Source organism: Drosophila ananassae, chromosome 3R, assembly GCF_017639315.1.
Source record: "Drosophila ananassae strain 14024-0371.13 chromosome 3R, ASM1763931v2, whole genome shotgun sequence".
Lineage (NCBI taxonomy): Eukaryota > Metazoa > Arthropoda > Insecta > Diptera > Drosophilidae > Drosophila > Drosophila ananassae.
Genome location: NC_057930.1, coordinates 27,092,748 through 27,110,444, shown reverse-complemented (window position 1 = coordinate 27,110,444; position 17,697 = coordinate 27,092,748). Strand labels below are relative to the sequence as shown.

The 17,697-nt window shown below is 50.7% G+C and overlaps 1 protein-coding gene across 1 annotated transcript in view; it reads right to left on the bottom strand.

Annotated features, from left to right (window-relative positions):
- The window catches only part of LOC6497692 (protein dachsous), a 55,306-nt gene that overhangs the window by 31,821 nt on the left and 5,788 nt on the right, over positions 1 to 17,697 (bottom strand). The window contains exon 2 of the mRNA XM_001961520.4: positions 15,609 to 17,590. Within this exon, the coding sequence (XP_001961556.1) occupies positions 15,609 to 17,495 (1,887 nt within the window). The 5' untranslated portion in view covers positions 17,496 to 17,590. The remainder of the gene's footprint in view (positions 1 to 15,608; positions 17,591 to 17,697) is intronic.

Sequence of the window (17,697 nt, the reverse complement as noted above, 5' to 3'; positions counted from 1 at the left end):
TTCATACTCTCATTACACGCATATTAAAATTTATTGCAGAATTTGTGTAATCATTTCTCATAGGAGAAGAGGCCCCGTCTTAGTAGTAGCTGGTCGAACGGATCCACTGATGAGGATCCTCCCTGGTGCCCCGACTTCTCCCACCTTCTACCATCTGCCGTCTTCGGCCGCTTCTTCCCGGCCTATTGCTTGTGCAGTAATTAAAGCGATTCAATTTTCTGATTAGTTCGCCATGGCCATGAACAGGCTCCTCCCTGGCTCCGCGCTCCTCGCTCCTCGGAGGAAGGGGGCCTGCAAACCGGCACTCTGGACGCGGCCTGGACTATAAAATGAAAAGAAACAGCCTCGGCTATCGGGCCACTTGCCACTTGCCACTCGCTGTGTGAAAAGGCTGGACTTGACCCGGGCGAGTGGGTCTGGGAGCATTCAATGATATTCAAAGTATGAGTATTAAAAATAAGTATTAAACTGCAGGCCCCAGTCCTCTACCAGTCTTATTGGAAGGCTACACTGGGGACTCTCGTTTCACAGAGCTGTCTTTTTGGAGGCAAGCCGAATGACATTTTTGTACGCTCGCCTTGTTGCATTGCAATCGAATCGCGAAATTGCTTTGATCGCCTGGCCAAAAACTGAAACCAAACGGGGTTGCATAAGCCCCTCGGCACTGGGCTTTGCCTTTTTGCGATTTCATTCAGGCCCGGCCAGACCAGGCCGCTCATTCATCGGAAAACTGTGAAAAACTCAATCAATAGCGGAGATTCCTGCGCTGCTAAATTGGCATTGCCATTAAACCGTCCGAAAATTGGAATTGGCGATATCTGAGCGACACTTTTGGTGGCTCTCCCCCGGCTCCGAAGCAGAACTCGTTGTTGCCCAATTCCCAAATTTGAGACCGAAGCCAGCAATAAATTACGCACCGTTTGCTATGCTTTTTTGGCCAGCTCCTCTAATGAGCACTTTGGCATTTGGCCCGGCCTGTCCTAGCCCGGCTCTAATAAGCATTTGAGGCTCTCCCTCCGTCCCCCTAGATGTGCTTTGTTTATGTTTATTTTCTGGGCGTCCCGAAACCGATCGCAGCTGAGGCCCCGACACACAATAATTAATTGAAAATAATAAATTTATGACAGATTTTCGACTGGCGCTCGGAGGGGCATGTGAGTTGGCTAAAAAGTAACGGTTAGCCGTGTAACTCCAGGTGGGTGGAGGGGGCCATCGGGCCACAGAATAGGCGAACACATTTTTAATTAAAGCATTTGTTCGATTTGAGGAGGCCGCCTCCCGAAGCCGGGCGACAACCTGCTGTTTTCCACTCGATCCTGTTGTTGCGGGTGTTCCACTCCGAAGAGTGGATGCAATTTATGTTGGGGGTTGTCCAACGGTTCTCCTGGTAATAGCTACAAAGAATGTGTGTTTCAGGAACTATCTTCGAATCCATCTTCTCGGACCTTTGAGGCCCCGAGACTCACTCACTTTCTTCGGATATGAATAGTAGTGCTTCGGGTGGAACTCTCGTTTGCTCATTTGAATAGACCGCTTTGCTGGCTAGAGTCGTAATTTAGATTTCGAATTTGTTTTATTAATCAATGAATATGTTGGAAATGGGAATCCATTGCCCCGAGTCCGACTGTCCAAATGTTGCTGCTTGGCATTTCGGGCCAATCAATTTCCAGTCGCTCTCTCCGGGCTCTGTCTCCCCCCAATTAATAGCAGATTATGCAAATCAGTGAGGAGATACATGATGATACGTTAGGCCCTGTGCCCCTTCTCGTTTCTTATAGTGACTAGATCGAAGTATTAGTAGATGCCCCAAAATTCCGATACAACATTAGTTTTCTAGGCTTGCTAGCGGGATAGGGCCTTGTCTCTGGTCGATTAGGCGCGTAAATCGATAACGAAAACCAATTTCCGATTGGGCCGATTCCGATTTATGGTCCGAGGAAGAAAAGGCCGCAATTTGCAAGGCTCCAAGGTGCTAGAGATGATCAGCGACGCCATCGGACTGGCCAGAGCAGGAGCTGCAGCTGCCGAGCGTCCGACTGAGGCAGGCCGAATAATATAAAATTAATTAAAGATGGTGAAGATAATTGATTAGGCACAGGCGCTTTATTATGCCTCGTTTGCGGGCCGATCAGATACGAATGAGTGATATGTAACGAGTATTTCAAGAAGCCTTAGTTAGCCGGGCTTGTAATTGAAAAGGATGGTACTAGTACAGTCCTCCAGTATGGTCCCTATAAGTATGGCTTAGAAGCCCCCCATAGTCAAATTCCTGCAACTAAGCAACCTCCAGAGCCGCTTTTTCCGAGTAGCTCATAAAATTTTGAAAAAGATTTGCCAACTTGTCCTGTTTTTAGCCTCTGGCCGAAGGAGCTGGGAACTGGGAGCTGGGAGCTGAAGCCGCTTCGGGAGTTATGGTACTTTTAAAACGACTTGTGTGGCTCCTGGACAAAAAATGAGCAGAGAGAGGGGGGCCTGAGCATTTCCAATGGCAATGTTGTTATCTTTTTACTGCAAATTATTACTTTTTTACTCCGGACGACAAAAAAGGACAGCGGCAGCGGCAGCGCCGAGGAGGGACGCTGCGGAGGCACCAACAAAGGAAATAAAGAACCGAAGACGGTAATTAAAACTCTAATTGTATGCGCTACCGCCGACGACTGGTGCAGAGTCGTAAACTCCTGGAAAAAAACACCCATCGGAGGGAACCTTGGACCGCTTCCATGCTGTGAGGCCAGGCAAACGTTGTCAGTTGTCAGGTTCCCCTCTCCGAGGAGCAGATTCCGTTGCACTTGCAACAAAGTAGCTGCCTCTAAACTCGACTTAACCTTAATTTTCCAGCGAGATATTCCAGCTGCCTGGGCGGCCGTTTTTCGGCCAAATATGAAGAAGTTACAACACTTCTCAGAACTCTACTAAATTTTTGTTGGACTTTATGGCAAATACGAGACTGAGAAAACCGCAGACTCAGAAATACCTGAAATATCAAAGCCTGTCGAGACACCCAATCCGCACCAGACACCTTCATCGCCGCTTTGATCTTCTGCAGCGGAGCGAAAAATCAATTCGTCTATTCCCTTCTAAGGGAGCTGGAGAGGAGGACCGGAGAGGGGCAGCCACTTTGTAGCCACTAGGCGCGTTTTGTTTTACATGGAAGCTCGGATTCGGATTCAGAGTTCGCGGTTAGCACACCGATCTGGGGGCATTTTCGGTCTCGATGCCTCTCTTTCTGGGCCGTCTGTCTGGCCTTGTTTCTGGATCTGAGATTCTGAATCGCGTTTGGAAATCCGATGCTATCTGGGGGCAGGCGAGTGAAACGGAGACGGAGTCCAAGAATCGGACAAAAGCTCCAATTGCTCGGCGGCGACAGAAATTCCCTTGGCTCTAATTACGTATAGAAACGGTCTTGTTTCGCATCATAATTTGATTGTAATTTTCGGACGGAGATTTGAACCCACGCACACTGGGACTGGAGAACTCGGTGGAGAAGAGCCCAACCGGTCATTATGAGCCGTAGAAACTCTCTACTCGTGTAGAAATAAAATAATAATTATGTATATCGCTTGCTTTCGGCTGTCCATTCTTCGAGTCCCTTTTCGTTTGGGGTCCCCCATTCCCCATGCCCCATTCCTGGGGTAATTTCCGTTTTATTGCCCGACACAGACTCTGGTCTTGGACCTGGTCGCCGGGCCCCCTGTATTTGTTTACAGAATGATTATTGCGTTGATGAAACTAATTATATAGTGCAAGGAGGAGACGTGGCATCTCGGATGTGGACAGACGTGGATGAGAAAAATTAAGGAGTTCCCCTCGACAGGGGCATTAAAAGACCAAGATGCCAGGGATTGCATAACCACTCCGCGGGAGAACATGAACACCATATAGCCTGTATTCCGTTTTGACATCCATATATTTCGACTGGCGATAAAGAACAGGCCACAACTCTATCGATAGCCATCGATGTCACATTTAATTCATTGTTATGGTCATCATAAATATGCCCCCGGGGGCGTGGGCTGCGAGGGGCTGGTCTTCTTAAGGCCAGCGTTAATAAAAATGTCAACGCGTCTATAAAGCCGAGTCGGCATTAGGGCCTCATTCTCCCATTCTCGCTTGCCCCAACCGCTCCTATCCGCGGGAATCTTACTCCGGAGTTCCAAGTCGCCCCCTATATCATTTTCATTAGGAGGCTTTAAGAGGCACATAAAAGCTCACGTTCGAGGGACTAGTTTTCGAGACTCTTAGGCCCGATTTCGGGATGGCTTTTGTTGGAAACAATCATACATGGAATCCCCACTAGGACTAATCTCTCTGCGGTTTGCTCATGGAACTCATGGAAGTATGGAGGTGACCTCGCAGCGAACCGCTTTTGAATGACGTGCAACACCCAGTGAGCACGGCACTAATATGGCTGCCCCTCGAAGGGGAGCTGTTGGGGGGCGTGGTCGATCTGATTCAGTTTCTGCATCGTGTCGGCACAGTCGGCTCACATCATTTGTTTGACATGTTGCTTTGTGTGTTGACAAACGTCTTGACAGGCGACAGGCAGCCGCAGAACAACACACACCGACAACGACTCGCCGGGGAAGAATAATTGCAGACACCCAATACTCACGGCCAGTTGGGGAATTCGTACGGATTCATCGCATAATGGACTTACCAGCAAGAAGAAAGAGAAAATTGTAATAACATATATAGCTGATAGTATATAGTACAAGATCGGAGGACAAGGAATAGAACTGGGCTGCTGCGAGAGCCAATCTCCCCGCATATTGATCACAATGGGTATAATTTTGCGGGCAACAAAGTTGCGAGGCGTGCAACAAATCAAAGGCCGGCCAGGCACCAGCGACAGCCCGGGCAGCACACCACAAAGTACAACTTTATGAGCAGCTGAATGCGTCTTTTCCCAACTAGCTCTCCCCTTTCTCCGCGGCAGCTGGCACTTCCTTTCCCGAAGACACACACTCGGCAGGAAAACAACTCCAGTCTCTAGAAGAAAGACTGGGACTGGGACTGAGGTTGAGACGTAAGCAAATGCGAGAAATGCAACAAAATTAACATCATCAGACAGAAATAATCTATAATGAACATAAATCTCCTTTCGGGCGAGTGGCGGCGAGGAGGACGAGGAGGCCTAGGCCCATGCTGACTCCTTTGAGGAAGTACAAATTTACCTTTGGTGTTGAAATGAAATGCTAGAACCCGGGCTGGGGAGCACTGAGAGAAAGTTAATAGCCATTTCACAAAATTCCATCTTAATACCACATATTGAAGACTCTGCACGATTCTCCCTGTGTCTTCTCGGCCTGATCTCGATCAGCAACTTGTTGCTCTACTCTGTCTCTATCTCGCTCCTCCAGCCCACCTCTCACTCCCCCCCACCCCACCCCGTGTGTGTTGCACGTGTGTTGCAGCATCTTCGCCTGCCTGCCGCAGATGCATCGGGTTGTTGTTCACGCTTCTTCCTCTTGTTCGCTGTCGTGGCAGCCGCCGCAGCATCACCAGCAGCAGCAGCAGCAGCAGCAGAATCAGCAGCAGCCGAAGAAGAGAAGGAATATTTTAGAAATTTATGCGTTTCTGATAAACAGAGGAGCTTTCCGCGACTCTTCTCGCAACTCGCTGGAAGACGACGGCAGTTGTGGAGTCGGAGGGAATTATTAGAAATATGCGAGTTTAATAACCAACTCGAGCAATCTCCGCTCTCTCCTGAAATTTATTGAGTTGTCAACCGGCCAGCAGAAATGCTGGCGATTTCAGTTCGTCTGCCGGAGAATCAGACTCGAGACTGGAGCGCCGCTGGTGGGCCGTCTTCGGCCCCTCCCATTCGCCTTCTGCGCGAGTCGCGTTTAATGAACTCTCACAAATGTCAACAACTATGTCTGTGCTTTGTGTTCCAGCTGATTTCCAGTCCCCGCGGTGGGGATTAGTCTCAGCTAATTTGCATTTATAATTTGCTTCATTTTGGCGTCTTCTCAAAAAGCTACACGGCCATACGGAGGTGGGATGGAAGCCCTGCTCTCCCTCCCGGCTGCACTCAGTCGATGGCCTTTTCGGCGGCCGAGAACAAATAAATTAGCCAGCATCCCAGCCACCCACTAGAGACTAGGAGCTCGGCCAATATTTGCTCGCTTCGAGGATCGCAATTTCAGGCCCTCTGGGCGGACAAGAGATCCGCAAACAACTCGATGGCCAACTCATCTCGCGACTCTTCAAGCAAAACGAAAGACTCAGGCAACGAACTCGAATGCGTTTGAGAGCTGGGGGCACTGAACAAAATCGGGAACTGAAAGACTGGACATTGGGAAGTGGTTTACTATACGAGGGCACCTTTTTTTCCCTCAGTCTTCCCTCAGAGAAACCACAAAGGCAACCACCACTGTCAAAAAAAAGAATCGACAGGCCTCCTGAGAGTTCCCACTTTCGGTTTCTGGCCTTGCTGCAGGTCCCTTAAAATAGCTGGGCAGCCGACGGAGCCACCACCTTATCTCCTCCGGTTCCAGCCTCGGCTCATCCCCAGCGACATTGATTGTGGTTCGCTGTTCTGTTTTCAGCTGCGGCTTTCCGCTCCGACTTTTTTAATTGTCGACAATGTTTCGGGCGGGTTTTTAATGAAATTCGTCCGATTCCCGGCCCTTTTTTTGCAATGCGGTGCGGTGCGGTACTGTGACATTGCAACGTGTCCTTCAAATAATTCATTAACACTCGGTCTTGTTATGTTTAATTAGGGATCGGGGGCCCTTCACTCCGCTCTCCTCTCTGCTGTCGTCCGAGAAATGCGTTTCTTTCAAGACAATAAAATAAAGCAAAGATTTTGGGCTGATTTCGGGCCTCGAGACGGGGCCTTTAATGGAAGAAAATCTCTTAATCCGCCAAGCCAGAGTCCCAAGTCCCAAGTGTATAAAATTTCAAACATGCCAACAACGATACACTTTCCTGTCCATCAACTGCTCTTCTGCTCGCCCTCCTCCGCCGCCCAGACTTTCTTCTGTTCTTCCCAAGAAGGAGAAAGAGCTTCAGAGACGCAGAACGGGGGAACGGGAGACCCCGACGGGGTAATTTGATATTTTCGTTCCCTTTTTGGTGTTTAATGAGACGAATGCACAAAAATTTATGATCCGGTAAGCAGGCGCAGTTTTGTTCAGAATTCGAATCCGCCTCCACCTCTACCCCCCCTCCATCTGCCCCCTGATGCCACGCCCCCTCCGGAGAAAACAGTTAGAGCGGCCCCCAATCTGTGATTGATGGAATTTGACGGCGCTGTCCGGCCAGTGATCACAATTCGACTAACGAGGGAGCCCCGGTGGGGGCAAACGTCATAAATCCACTAATAAACAGAGTCCCCAGCCTGGAATAAATTTGTCTGCCGAGATGAAGCCACAAAAAGGAATTGCAGTTGGACAGGAGACCGGCGGATGGAGGACGGAGGCCGCCCGACAATTGTGCATAAATAAGAGTTTAAATAAGAGAACTCGGACGCTTCGACACCCGAACTTTTTCCGCCTGACACGGCTCACAACAGTTACTTTTCGAGTTGCTCCGCCGTGTGGATCATCACAGGGATGCACTGGGAGAAATTACTAAAGACTGCCTTCTTGAAAAGCTTTATTCAGAGGTTATCTTAACTAATCTCCTTTACCTCCCACGAATTCCCCTACCTCTAGCCTCCTAGCCAGGTGCTAGGCACTTGAAAATAATCAAGTTTTTTCTCCGTGTACCATGGCTCGTTCAATTTGCCAAGTCGAAAAGAATTTAACGCTCGACACGAGACTTTTGCAACTTCATGCCACATAAACTGTAAGGAAAGCAGCCTCGGCCTCAGCCTCAGCTTCAGCCTCAGGTCCAGGTCGAAGCTTCGACTGCCAGAGGGGGCGAGGACGGTCCTGGCCAAATTAAAATGTTCTTTCAACTACGAACTTTCGACGATAAATTGAATTGAACAACAAAAGGCAGGGGCGAGGAGTGGGAAGGGGAAGCGGGTCCTCGCCTTTGGGGATCGGGTTCGTAGAGAGTTCGATGCGGTTCTCTGGGATCTGGGATCTGGTCAGAGACATTTGTCATGTCATTTGTGGCGGGGCAGGAAGCGGCACATGGGCTTGGATGTGTGGAGGAAGTTGGGAGAGAAGCTGAGACTACACCGGAGAAGGAGGAGAAAGGACAGGCCCAGAGCCCAGAGCCCTTCCAAGGGTGTCAAGGAATTCGCATTGTGAGAAAATTAAAGATCGGAGGAGAGCTGAGAAATCGGGGTCGCCATCCGCGAACGCGTTATCGCTTCACAAATTAACAATCAGCGGCAATAAAGGTTGTGCGTTTGTTTATTGAGAGTCGGAATAAAGACAGGAGGCCGGGCCCCACAGAGTCCAGGTGAACCGAGTGAGCTCTGAGGGAGTTATCCTTATCGGAGGCCATTCTCCGGCCTTAACAAATTCAATTAAGCATTTTAATATTCAGGCGAACAGAGGTGTAGCAGCTCGGACACTGAAATATTAACTCGGTTTAATTTATGAATTACCTGCCAGTGGCAGGAAGTCAACGGGGGGATTTATGGACGAGCCTGGACGAGAGCCTGGACGAGAGCCTGGACGTAGAGTCAACATGGAAGTTCAAGAAGCTGGACTCCTGGAGCCCACGGGCTCTCTCTCTCTCTGACTTTGCTCAAGGGCATTGTTTTGCAAAGGGCTGCGGCTGGGGCTGATGCTGGGGATGGAGGTGGGAGGAGCTTCGAGCCGAGGCCCGCGCCCATTTCATCCTCCATTTACCTTTGCCGCAGTTGTAAATTGCAGCTGCAATTACACGAATTTCGGAGACCTACAGTTACTCCTGGGCAGAGCCTCAGTCGAGTTTTTGCTTCAATGCCTTTCGACACGTTCCTCTTTCGGCTTTGAATCGGTAATTTCTGGCCACGTTGTCTTGCGCCGTGTTATGACCCTCAATCAATAACTGTGCGGATGTGCCCCACTACCCCTATTCCGGGATTTGTTCTTCGGGCAGCCCTCGGGTAGTCGTGGCAGCCCATCAACATGCAACAATGTTACAATGTTGCACTTTTTACTGATGCGGCGCGGCTCAAAGAGGCTGGCCCTTGAAGCTGAGGAGTTTCTTCGGTGGAGTCTCTTATGATGGATAGAAACACATGGGACACAGTAGCTTTTGGAGATAAACACTTGCCATGATCAGTCAGAGCGACAAATCACAGCCATTTTTTAGCAGTCGCTGGTTTTTGTCTCGTTTTGGGCCTTTGCATAAGTCGCCTAATAATCGGGCATAATTCATTATTTATGTGACTTTGGCCCAAACACAGATATCACGATGGATCGTTAGATCTTTCGCGGGCACCACCGCCACCGACAAAGTGCCAACAACTCTTTTTTTCGGACAATGGCCAAGCCTGAGACAAGCAGCCAATGACTGTTTAAAAATTCAACGAAAACATTTTCGTTTATAAGTATTTTTTGTGTCGTTTGTGTTTCGCTTTTCACATATCATTTTGGCATTAACTTCTCTTCACGCACACGTCGATCGTCGATCGGGCTCGGATCGGGCCAAGTTATAAAAATGATTGACAATTTAATTTGCCAGCGAGCTCTTGTGGGGATTTATGAAATACTCGGCTTTGTGTGGCTATGTTCTACACACAAAAATATGCAAATCCGTTTGCCCATAATCATCATCATCATCACCAGCCACAGCCACAGCCACAGCCACAACCACAGTCGCTGTCCCCAGTCTTCAGTCTTCAGTCTCCAGTTCGGGCCACAATGGGGCCAGATTCGATGTTGTGCAACCCACACGAGGAATTTTATTCGGCCACGGGCCGGTCAAGATGTTTGTTTGGTTTTTGGGGAAAAAGTGCACTCAGCGAAAAGTATTGTGGCTCTAAAGAAGGGGGTCTTAAGCACATTCTTTGAAGTACGCTCTTTTTTCGAGTGCACCGAAAAGAATGAAGAACTTATTCGGGAATCCGTAAAGCTGGGAGCTCACAGCTCTCCGCCAGTGACGACAAATGAGAAGAAAGACTGGGGACGGACTGGGGATGGACTGGGGAAGACGAGAGACTGGCTGCAGGAGAGAGTAGACGGCAGATAGGAGAATGCAGACCGCAGGATGCAGGCCATGGAGAATGCCAGAAGGGAGCCAGAAGACTGGCCGAGATGCACGTATGCAGATTGCCGGCCATTCCAAACAGACAAAAAAAAGAAACAAAAAATGATTAAAAGAGAAAAACCAAATCCCCACTGAGGCGCACTGTTCGGGATCAGGCTGGGTCGGGATTTGGGAGCTGGGAGCTGGGAGCTGTAAACTGTGAGCTGGGATTGGGCTGGAAAGAGCTCCCTCTGGGTCCCCTTTTTATTTTTGTCTCTGAGATCTTGTTTGTTTAAAAGTAAAAATAATTAACTAATTAAAATTGTGAACTCGCCTGCCGCTGCGGGGTGGTGGTGGGGGTACATTAGGGCCAAATAAGCTGCCACTGGCACTGCTGTCTCGGCTCTCTGTCCGCTGGCTTTCGTAAATGCTGTGGATATGCAAAAGCTATCAACGGAGCATCTCTGCGGCTGGGGACTGGCTGCAGTCTGAGTTTATGTTTCGGGCCTGGGCCTGGGCTTGGGTCTGGGCCTGGGCCTGGGCCTGGGCCGTGTAAGCTGTTGATATGCTCATTTAGAATCGCACGTTTTTTCCCCAGAAGTTGTTAAAAGTCGCTGGGGCTTCAGGAGGGGCGTAGCGATTGCATTGATTGCCATTCGCATGCAGATGAGCCCGCGAACTAAGGCCCAGAGAGGCGCGCTGGGAAGGCCACAACACGTGGCATGACCCCGGACTTTGACAGCTTAGATCATGTCCGCCGCGGAGTCGGACTTCCACTCTGGCCATCAACCAGCACATTTTCGGTTTTTGTTCGCCGCTCGTAAAGTGGCGAGCTGGTGGGGCTCATCTGGCGTATTGATTTTGGCCGACAGACTGCAGCGCGGCCTAATGGACGGCGCGACGAGTTAATTGTTTGAGCGGAGAAGGCACTTGACGCGAAGAATTCTTCCAAAAACAAGATAAGTGGTAACTAGTATCTGCCATAATCTGTGGAGAGTGTTGAGGGAAGAAAAGTTACCAATTCTACTCTAAGATCTTCCCCAAAAACACTCACCTCCCAGAGCTCCTGCAGACCCCACCCCACCCGCTGATAGTGAATCGCCTTTTCCCGGCTGACTTCGTGACGTGGAGGAGCTGTCTCGGACCGCTCCTCTCCATCTCGTTACCCCCTCCCCAGACGCGATGCCCAGCCTCGCAAATCTCGGCTCCCAGCTTTGAGGCTCTCGGCGGCTATGCAAATGCAGTAGCCATTGCCCTCGGGTTGTTGTGATGTGTGCGCGCGCGTTGAGCATTTCGCATCGGAGAAGCCCGATCCCAGATCCCGGATCCCTGCACCTCCCACCTCCTGCCCGCTGCCCACTGCCCGCTGCCATCGCTGGCTCTCCTCTTTCGCTCTTTCTTCGCGCTTTAATTGCACCTTTAAAGGCAGCCACAGAAGCGGTATTTACTAAATATGGCCACAGCAGCCGCCTCGAGAGCAGCACACTGCGAGAAACCCTGGACTGGTTGGCAGGACCTGGACGCGTGTCTGGCCGCCTGTTGTCGCCGAAGCGTTTGGGCCGCAAATTGATGCGCATTTGATGCGTCCCCCTCCTGGCCTCTATGCAAAATGAGAGCTCTCTCCGCCCCTCCACACGCCGTGGCACCTTCAGAGCCTATCTGTTAAGGTTTATTGATGTTTTGATTGCGATCAGCGCTCTCGGCTATTTTGGTTCTGGGGCCTCCGCGGCGGCTTCCTTGTGCCGTGGCCAGGAGAGGCGATGGCGATTATCTCCGATGGCTAACTCGGCCGGGGAACTGTGTCAAAAATTATGTTGTTGGGTGACGGAAGGTGCTCTTATCTCGGTCTCGGCCAACTTAATTAAATTTAGGGCCCGGAAGGGAGGGCCAGAAAGGCAGATCCTTCAAGGCGAAGGTCGTAGGGCTTCTCAAGAATCCAAAACCAAGAACTTCTACTCTCAAAAAATGGAAAAATTAATCAATAAACCGGCTACGCCATGATTTTCCAACCATTTTGTCTTGGCCCGAACAGAGAGAGAGAGAGAGAGAGAGAGAGAGAGGGAGAGAGAGCGGGAGAGAGAGAGAGAGAGGATCGTGGTCAAAACTATTTCGGCCAAAGTGCTGAATTACTGAATGGCAGCGACTTGAAGTAGGTTCGCCGTGCGGCGAATTCGTGGTGAGTTTGCTTAGCCTGCGCTCCGTGGCTCTCTCCTGCGCTCTCCCGACTGGCATTTATGGAATGTGAGCGCACAAAAATGCGTTAAAGGTGTTTATAAAATTAAAATTGTGGAAAACAAGTTGCGTCCGCAGCGGCCGAGGCCGAAGCGAGAGCGCGAGAGGAGTCTAGTCCTCCGCAGGAGCTAGCCCAACTGGACCAGGACGTCCATCCATCCATTGGGTGTTTGGGAAAAAGTGAATCGGGCCCAGAGACAAAGAAAATTGGCGCACACACTGAGCGCCGTCGCGCACGCAGCCGAGGAAAGGTGGGAAAGACGGCCGAGAGGGGACTGGGGGTGGGGGGGAACCTGCCACTTGCACCCTCCACCAACTAAAACCAGTTCAATGCGAGTGCCTATATCTCCGACTGGATGTGTATTTGTGCATTAGAGGAGCGACCACATAACTCTGCCAAATGGGCAGATCGTGTTCCCTTGCCCGCCGTCCACCTCCGCCCCCTCCACAGCCTGCCCCTGCCCCTGTCCCTGCCACAACTGCCTCAGTCTATGTAATGGTGGGAGCCACCCGAAAATTAGATTTACGTAGATTAGCCAAACAATGCGAAATTACAACACCAGACGGCAGAGGCACGCAGAGAAAAACATAGGAGCTTCCACAAGACTCTACAGGAATTATTAAACACTCTTGGAAATAAGTTATTATATTTTATATTAGACATTCCTTCAGGTCTCTGGAAGAGCGCTCCAGCTGCCAATCAGATGGGGAGTGGCTGACCCCCAGGAATGGCTTAGAAATCTCCGAGTGTAATTCCCACATTCCCGGCTTCGGCCTGCTCTCGCTCCTGGGCTACTACCTTCTCCCCCATGTAATTGCCGCAATTTAATGTGTAATTGCAACAGCACCAACAGCACAAAACCCGAGATGACAACAACCACACGACGAGCGAATTATGTTGTCTTTTCTACTCAACTGCCAAAAGGAAACTCCAAATTGGGCGGAGTGGGAGTGCCCAGGGAGGGCTTAGTAGGGCTTTTTAGGCTTTGTTTTACTTGTTTTGTAATTTGCATAATGAGATTTTAATTTTCGGGCCCCGACTCTCGGACTGCGGCTCGCATAATAATCTAAAACGGGAAAGAGGCAGATGAGTAATCCCCTCGGCCACTCCCACTGGGACGCAAGTTCGTTGCCTAAGTCTTTTGTTTTGTGGCCCGAATTAAAGTGTAATTTGGTTACCCATTAGCTAGCCAGCTAGGCCAAGTCGGAATGTCGGCATTTGATCGCCTTTAATTAAATAGCATTTCCGCTTCTCCGGCTGGAAAATGATACAGCGAGGGCCGTAAACCGACTACGATCTGAAGAAGAGGCTGAAATATATCTTCAAATGGTTCGAAGATTCTATATTAGATCATACTCCATAAATACTTTCGAGTGCAAGGATTCAAAGATATTATTTTAGATGATTTTCGAGACCCTTTTTTAATTTAAGACTCGCTTTTGTTACGATTCTTTGCCACTCCATGGCTTTTTCTTATAATTTGCTTCGGTTGCAGGCCATAAAAAATGTGTTCGGCTGACCCCTTTGCCCAGAGCTTTTTGTTTCACATTTCCCCCTCATTGCTGCGTTGCTGCCTCATGTGCTTTTTATACGAAATTCCAATTTAGCATTTATTTGGTTTTGGTTTTGGTTTTGGGCTTGGACTTGGACTTGAGCTGTTTCGGGGCTGGCTTTTTACAATCATCACGACCACAGATTGGCTTCTAAATGCGGCTTCGACGGCATTCGGAATAGTTTTTAGGGTCTCAAGGTCCAGACGCTGGCTCTGGCGCATTTTATGATTATTGTGCCACAAATCGCACCGAATACAAGCTCCGAAAGATCCAAACTAAATCCGCTCGGCCATCCCTTTGTCTCTCCCCATTCTCTAGACGGCCGCTCGGACCTCATCTTTCTGTTTCTGATTCGAGTTCGAGTTCGGTTTTGGTTTCTTCTGTTTTTATTTTATTTCTTTCATTTTTTTGCGTGAGCCAATTATGCGTTTTGTATTTCGTATTTTGTTCGTTTGTGGTTATTTGGCCGGTGCGGGTGCGGGGGATAAAATCTAATTTTCTCTCATTGTAATTAAGGAAACGTGACTTTTTGTCAGATTTCATCAGAGCTGAGACCCTTGGTTGTCAAGAATTGGCGTCGTTATTCCGACTTATTGTTGCCCGTAATTGTGCTTCTTTGATGCGATTTGATTTGCTTTGATTCGCGGAAATCATCTGCCCAAGCAGCTCCGAGATAAGTCATTATCTGGGAGATACTTTAGACTAGACTAGACCTTTTTAATATATCGAATGGCTAAAAAATTAATATGTTTACAACTTCCTCTGCCCCCTGCCCTGCTCTGCGCTTGGCTCTCAGCCAGAAATCGTGTTTCAAATCGGTGTCCCCTACATTTTCGGGCACTCGGTCGCCGCATTTTTCCGTTTTAATGTCGCTTTTTGTGCCTCGTTGTCTTCAGAGACAAGGGAGCCCATATTCGATAGTCCGGACACAATCTTGTCGACGTCTCTGTATCGTTTATGTGGCTCTGGGACGGGAGCCGGGGAGAGTGACGAGAAGAGTCGTGGAGCAAAATGCCTTCGTTAGACGCTAGAAATCGGGGATATATGTGTGTACATTTTTTGTTAACTTTTTTTATATTTTTCGGCTGCCTCTCTGGCAGTCTTGTGAGTGGAGAAAAATGTTATAAAAGTGTAATTACCCGATGATGAATGGATTAACTACAAAAGAGTGAGAAGCCTACATATCTCGAGGTGCGGATGAGGACGGTGGAGTGGGGCAGTGCATGGACGGCCTCCACCAGAAACCTTAATAATTTTTTATGGTCAGAGAGATAAGACTTGAAGCTCTTAGAGTGACTAGGCCTTCCAAAGCTGTTCCCTCTTTATTGCAAACAGATAGTTTAGCCTCTGAAACTATCATTTTTTTTATATATCTTCCCGTATTCCTTTCGAATATCAAATCTATAACTCGTGGCATGTACAGCCGTCCCTCCTGCCCCACAATCTCTGTCGTTGGGGGCCCTCGGTCTAAAGTCTGAGTCTGATGTCTGACGTCCGATGGCTGACGTCTGACTGACTGATCTGACTGGGAGCGGGTAATTGATGCATGAGATTAGTTTTGGGCCGCGAGTACGTGGAAAATCCATAAGCGACGCTGGTTGTGTCGATTCAAAGCAGACGGCGAGACAAACGCTTTAATGACCCGTCCGGAAAGTGGGTCACGACAAAAATGTGATGCCGGGGCGAACGGGAGTTCAAAGGGTAGGGTACTGAGCACTGAGCACTGAGAGCTAATGACTCACCTTAAGTATGCACCTGCCCACGGGCTCGTTCTCGGCCACGGAAACATTATAGAAGCTCTGGTCGAATATCGGCTCGTTGTCGTTCACGTCGTGGATCGTTACCAGCACGGTGGCGCTGGAGGAGAGCGGCGGAACTCCTCCGTCCCGGGCAATCACCGTCAGCTGGGGCACTGGCTCCGTCTCGCAGTCGATGTGCGACCGGGTGGTGATCAGGCCCGTCTGCGAGTCGATCTGGAACCACTGGGCATGGGTCTCGGGCGTCTCCGCCAGCGAGTAGCTTATGACCGAGTTGAGGCCCTCGTCCCGGTCGTGGGCCAGGACCTGGAGGACCGAGGTGCCCGGATCAGCCACCTCCATGACGTTGGCGTGGTAGAGGTCCTGCTCGAACTCCGGCGGGTTGTCGTTGACGTCCGTGATCTTCAGGAAGATCGACTTGGAGGCGTGCAGCGGGGGAGTGCCCTTGTCGGTGGCCACGACGCTCAGCGTATAGTTGGAGACCATTTCCCTGTCCAGGGGCAGGTTGACAATCACCAGGTAGATGCTGTTGTCCCTGGTGGTGAGGGCGAAGTGCCCGTCCCCGCCGTTCAGGGAGACATTGACGTTGGCGTACTCCGTCTTCGAGTCCGGATCGTGCACTGAGATCCTGGCGACGAACTCGCCCGGCTGGGCTGACTCGGAGATCTTGGGGGAGGCGTCGTCGCTGAGGAAGATCACGTTTATGGTGGGCTGGTTGTCGTTCACGTCCGTCACCCGTATGGAGACGAACGCCGTGGTCTCCAGGGGCTGCTCCCCGTGGTCCTTGGCCACCACGACGAGCTCGTGCAGCTCCTTGGTCTCAAAGTCCAGCGGCTTGTTTATGTAAATGGCGCCCGTGCGGGGGTCGATGCGGAACATCTTCTCCTTGTCGCTCTGCCGCCGGTTGATGGCGTACTCCACCAGGCCGTTCTCGTCCGCGTCCGTGTCGGAGGCGTAGACCTGCAGGACGCTGGTTCCCACGGTGGCGTTCTCGGGGACTGTGGCGAAGTACCGGCTTTGGTTGAAGATCGGCTGGTTGTCGTTCACGTCCTGGATGGTGATGTTGACGGTCATGAAGCCCCTCAGCGGCGGGCTGCCGCCGTCCAAGGCCTCGATGAGGAGGCTGTAGCCCGGAGTGGTCTCCCGGTCGAGGAAGCCGCTGATCTGCAGGTCCAAGTACAGCACTCCGTCCCGCTCCCTGTGGGACGACAGCCGGAAAGCGTCGTTCACGTTTCCGGACACAATGTTGTACTTCTGCGTGTTGAACGGCTCCAGGTCGAGGTCTCTGGCGGGCAGCAGAGTCCGCTTGACCTCCCGCGGGGTGTTCTCGGGGAACTCGATGTGCATCGAGGGCTGGGGGAAGGTGGGGGCGTTGTCGTTTTCGTCCTTCACCGTGACCAGGACTCGGATGTTCCGGCCGCTCAGGGGGATGGCCACCAGGCTGTAGGAGGCTCTGGTCTCCCTGTCCAGCTTCACCTTGGTGCGGATCTCCCCCGTGGCCCGGTCTATGGCCAGATCCGTCTCCACCCCGGCCTCGGCTACGATAATGTACGGCGGCCCACTGTCGATTCCGTCAAAGTCTCCGATGTACCCGATTTGGTGGTCCAGGGGCACGCCCTCGAACACCTCCAGTCTCCTCTCCCGCTCCTTGTCGTTGGAGGCCGCGGCCAGAGCGGCTCCCAGCAGCAGGACCAGGAGCAGGTGGAGCAGGTTGCTCGGCAGCAGGAGGCGGGCGGTTGGTGAGGATGCCGGCCTGGTGCGGCAGCGCCTCCGGCAGCGATGGAACATGGTGAAGTTCTTGAGTTGTTGGTGGTGGTCTCCCGTGGATCCCGAGGAGCTCCTCATCTTTTCTCTGGCATCTGCCGAGTCCATGGCGACTCAAGTAGCGGATGGTTCCACTGAAGCTGGTCAAGAGGAGCTACGAGCACTCTTGACTACAAGCGACGCGCAGCACGGCCATGGCATTTCTGAAATTGAAACACAAAATGTTATTATTTCAAATATAAGAACAGGACTTCTAAAGGGTATTGGTCTGAACAAGGAGATAGGAGTCTGATCTGGTGGATCTTGGAAG